At 51.8% G+C, this 4423-nt stretch overlaps 1 protein-coding gene across 1 annotated transcript; it reads right to left on the bottom strand.

Annotated features, from left to right (window-relative positions):
* Window positions 1-521: 521 nt before the first annotated feature.
* Window positions 522-4109, bottom strand: N0V89_007584 (uncharacterized protein; the record flags this gene model as incomplete). The annotated part of the gene is made up of 5 exons (XM_056216346.1): window positions 522-2052; window positions 2104-2592; window positions 2648-2904; window positions 3165-3392; window positions 3489-4109. 5 exons carry the CDS (start codon window positions 4107-4109, stop codon window positions 522-524), a joined length of 3126 nt encoding a protein of 1041 aa, XP_056070593.1.
* Window positions 4110-4423: the final 314 nt, after the last annotated feature.

Here is a 4423-nt window from a genome sequence, read left to right as displayed (position 1 = left end):
GCTGCAGAGCTTGCTTGGACGACACACATGCCTGGAGGCCTTACGATCACGATTGCGATTGCGCGTTTGTTGCAATCAGGTCGGAACAGCCTGGTGAGGAGGGCAGTTGGAATTCGGTCGTGCTCGCGCTTAGATCTTGAAGAGCCTTTTTTACGTTCTACATGCTGCCGGGTGGGGGCGAGCGATCCAGTGTCGGTGGGGTGCAGGGTATGCCTCTCGCAAGCTGCGCACACATCCTTGAGGTTCAGCCTGCTGGCTGGTGATCGTGTAGATCATAGAAGCACGCCATATGCGCTAAAGCCTGAATTGCCATGACGGAATGTGCGTACAATGGCTTCCATTGTAGTAATGCGAATTATCATAGTGACAACACAGAACAGCACATTTGCAGGAACAGCTAACGTGAAAAGCAATCGCGATCTCGGGATATCATTAAGCCCACCATCAGAAGCGTAGTGTACATCTCCTTTTCATTAAAGCATCAAACATTAGGATTAGCCCAAACTATACCCTCTTTTTCATCATATCAATCCTAACCCGACACCCGCGGCACCGAGCAACCCGGCTGCCACGCTGCCCAATCCATTAGGACCCTTCACCGCGGCGCCAGGGAAGTAAGATGGCTGGCTCGCACTAGATTGCGGTGCTGTGCTGGTAACGTTCGCCACAGTCGTGGTTCGCGAGAAGCTTGATGTGTACTCGGGAGGAGTGTACGCGGGAGGGGATGAGATCTCCTCGGTGCTTGATGGGATGACCTCCAAGGAGCTTGGCACCTCCGTAGAGGACTCGGGTGTCTCGGAGGGAGTCTCGGTGGAGGACGGGATCTCGGAAGGAGGGGGTGCCTCCGATGAAGACGGAACTTCAGAAGTGGAGTCAGCAGCACTGCTTGGGGGAAGCGCACTGGGGGAAGGCGAACTGGAAGGTGCAGGTGTTTCGCTGCTCGATTCAGACGCGCTGGATGGAGACGGCGTTTCGCTGCTCGATTCAGGCGTGCTGGATGGAGACGGCGATTCGCTGCTTGAGGGTTCAGGAGACGAGCTGGGAGGGTTACCAGAGCTGCTGGAGGGCGATTCGACGACCGTCGTGGGCTCCGCCGTGGAGGTCACGACTGTGGGCGTAAGTGTGACGGTCGGCCGCTCCACTGATATGATGGTAGATTGAGGAGGTGCTGGTTCAGTCGTGACAATAGTCGTGGGAGCAGGTTGCGATTCAGTTGCTGTGTCAATGGCTGAAAGAGCTGGAACGTGTGTTGTCAAAGTCTCACCCACTGCCTCCCGTGATGCTATGGTGGTTACAGTACCAACAGATGTGTTTTCCTCACTTGGTTCGCCAACTATAGGATCGCAAGCGCCAGAACCGATGGGCTGACCAAGCTGTTCGGTGACAGTAGGCTGAGAATTCAGATATGAAACAACAGTCGGCGGGACAGAAGCAGAGTTGGTGATGCTGGTGGTTGGTACGAGTAGAATGGGATTGCCGGTAGTGGTTATGCCGGTCAAGGTCGTAGTCTGGGTAACGCAGCCTGTTGCAACCGGGCTAACCTCCAGATGAGAGAACGTCTCGTAGGCAGCATAAACAGTTGGGTAAGTAAGTACGTTATCTTTGTACGTCCACACCAGATCCGAGCTCGTTGGAAGCGGGTTCGTGTGCACAGATGAGCCGACTGTTGAAGTTCCGTCCATGTAGTAGGTCACAGTGGTGAGGGTGAAGAGAGAAGTCTGAGTAATGACACTGGCCGTGTAGGCTACCAATGTAGCCGTGACATCAATGAGGCATCCGCTGGGGCAAGTGGCAGAGCCTGTAGAGGGCAACGTAGAGGACAGTGAAGGCGTGATGGTACGGTCGACCGTTGTTGCTACTGTTGTAGGAACATCAACTGTTGTCGGGACTCCTATTGTTGTCGGGACTTCTACTGTCGTAGGAACATCAACTGTTGTCGGGACTTCTACTGTTGTCGGGACTTCTACTGTTGTCGGGACGACGACCGTTGTGGGTTGGAGGGAGGTAAATGTAACCGTCGAGAGGATGGTCGACACCACGGTGGAAGCAGGCCTATAAGACTGTTAGATATTCCCTGTAATTCACGTGACGTCATGTACTCACAGAGTTGTAGTGATGGTCTGCGTTGTACCTGGCGCAGTCACAATTGTTGTCAATGTCTCTGGCGGAAGGGTGATAGTGCTTAGAATCGTGCTGACGGTCGTGCTGGTTATTGTCTGGGTGATAACATCAGTGATGAATGAAGTGACAAAAGCTGTTGTCGGGACTTCTACTGTTGTCGGGACTCCTATTGTTGTCGGGACTTCTACTGTCGTAGGAACTCCTATTGTTGTCGGGACTTCTACTGTTGTAGGGACTTCTACTGTTGTAGGGACTTCTACTGTTGTAGGGACTTCTACTGTTGTAGGGACTTCTACTGTTGTAGGGACTTCTACTGTTGTAGGAACATCAACTGTTGTTGGGACTTCTACTGTTGTAGGGACATCTACTGTTGTTGGAACAGCTATTGTTGTTGGCACAATGATTGTAGTCGGCTGAGTAGAGGTATATGTGACCGTTGAGTAGATCGTTGAAGTAGTCGTGACAGCAGGCCTGTTCGATGATTAGGACATATATTGCGCACATCAAGTAGCCTGAATGTACTCACAGCGTGGTAGTGATAGTCTCAGTTGTTGTTAAGGTCGATGCTGGCAGCGTGATCGTGTTCACAACAGTTGTTGTCACGGTCTCCGGCGGCAGCGTTATCGTGCTCACAATCGTGCTAACGGAAGTTGTAGTGAATGTTTCCGTTATAACGTCAGTAACGAGTGAAGTGATGACATCAGTGATGAACGAAGTAGGCCCGGGGACGGTCTCGGTAGGCCCAACGACGGTCTCGGTAGGCCCTGGAACTGTCTGGGTGACCTGAACGATAGATTAGCAATTGATGTTTGGCTTGCGAAAGCTGGACTACTCACAGGCGATGTGGTGGTATACACCTCGGTTACAGGGTAAGGAACGGTCAATGTGTCAATGACTGTCACCGGAACTGTAATAACAGTCGTAACCCACGAGATAATTGTCTCAGAGATTGTCACTGGGTATGACGTCGTAATTGTCGAGGTTGTAGTGGAAGTAATAGTACTGAAGTCAGTGGTGACGTATGTAGTCACGAAGGTGCTCACATCCGTAGTAACGAAGGTGCTCACGTCCGTCTCGACAGTAGTGACTTCTTTCGTCACTTCGGTAGTGGCGGTGCGCTCAGTTGTGCGATCAACATACGAGGTCAATTCTGTGGTATGATCAACAACTGTGGTATGATCAACAACAGTTGTGTGATCAACAGTGCTCGTATGATCAACAGTGGTTGTGTGATCAACAGTAGTCGTGTCCGTCTCAGTGACAGTGCATGTCTGTCAATCGTTAGTCAGAAGCTTGAGCATCAACTGCAAAGGACCAATCCACGATGGTACGTAATTCGAAAAACTGGAAAGATTGAATTAACTCACCTCAGTTTCGGTCGAAGTTGTGGTCGAGTTCCTCCATAAAGTCGTTGTATCCCAGAAAGTCGTGGTGCTCCACTTTGTTTTTGTGACGGTGTCAGGTGGCGGGGTCTTTGTGACGGTTGTCGTAACTGGTTTGGGTGTTTTGGTCGTCGTGACGGTATTGGTCACTGGCCGGGGAGTCTTTGTTGTCGTGGTAGTGATGTAGACGGGCTTCGGCGTCTTTGTGGTGGTGAACACGACTGTCACTGCAGAGCACGTTCCGTAACCAGGAGGGCTTGAAGTAGTTACATATCCGCTGTCCGTAGTGGAAGGCGTTTCGGTCTCGTAACCACTACTGGGGTAAGATACATTTGGCGGAGATTCGGAAGTTGACGACGGCTCCGGCGTAGACGTTTCGTATGCACTCGACGATGGTGGAGGGCTTACTTCGTATGCACTTGAAGATGGAGGAACGGTCTCCGACGTAGGCTCCGGCATAGACGTTTCGTATGCACTCGACGATGGAGGAGGAACTGCTCCGTATTCACCAGACGAGGTAGAGACGGATGCATTAGATGTCGGTGTGTCTCCATACTGAGCAACGACCGAGCCGGCAATTGCCAGCAAAGACCAAACGTTCCGCATGTTTTAAAGCGAAGGAACGCTACGCAGGTTGAACGAATGCTACGTAGCTTGGAGCTGAAGGGCAATCAGCAAAGCACGTGATGGGAGACATGGCGTAAAGGGAAGCTGGATCGGAGGGGAATATAGCTATTCTGGGGTCGGACAAAGGGTAGCGTGGGCGTCCTGTGGTGGTACGGGACAAAGAGAGGGGAATTGGTGGCACAGTTGGTGCAATTGGCAGCTAGTGAAGCTCGTCTAGAGCTATGCACGTCGAAAGAAAACTCACTCACCTCGAGCAAAGCGAAGGCTGGACTCAAACCTGGACGAGGGCAGGA

Source organism: Didymosphaeria variabile, assembly GCF_027946475.1.
Source record: "Didymosphaeria variabile strain IMI 356815 chromosome Unknown scaffold_5, whole genome shotgun sequence".
NCBI classification, from domain to species: domain Eukaryota; kingdom Fungi; phylum Ascomycota; class Dothideomycetes; order Pleosporales; family Didymosphaeriaceae; genus Didymosphaeria; species Didymosphaeria variabile.
This window is presented reverse-complemented; position numbering and strand designations above follow the sequence as displayed.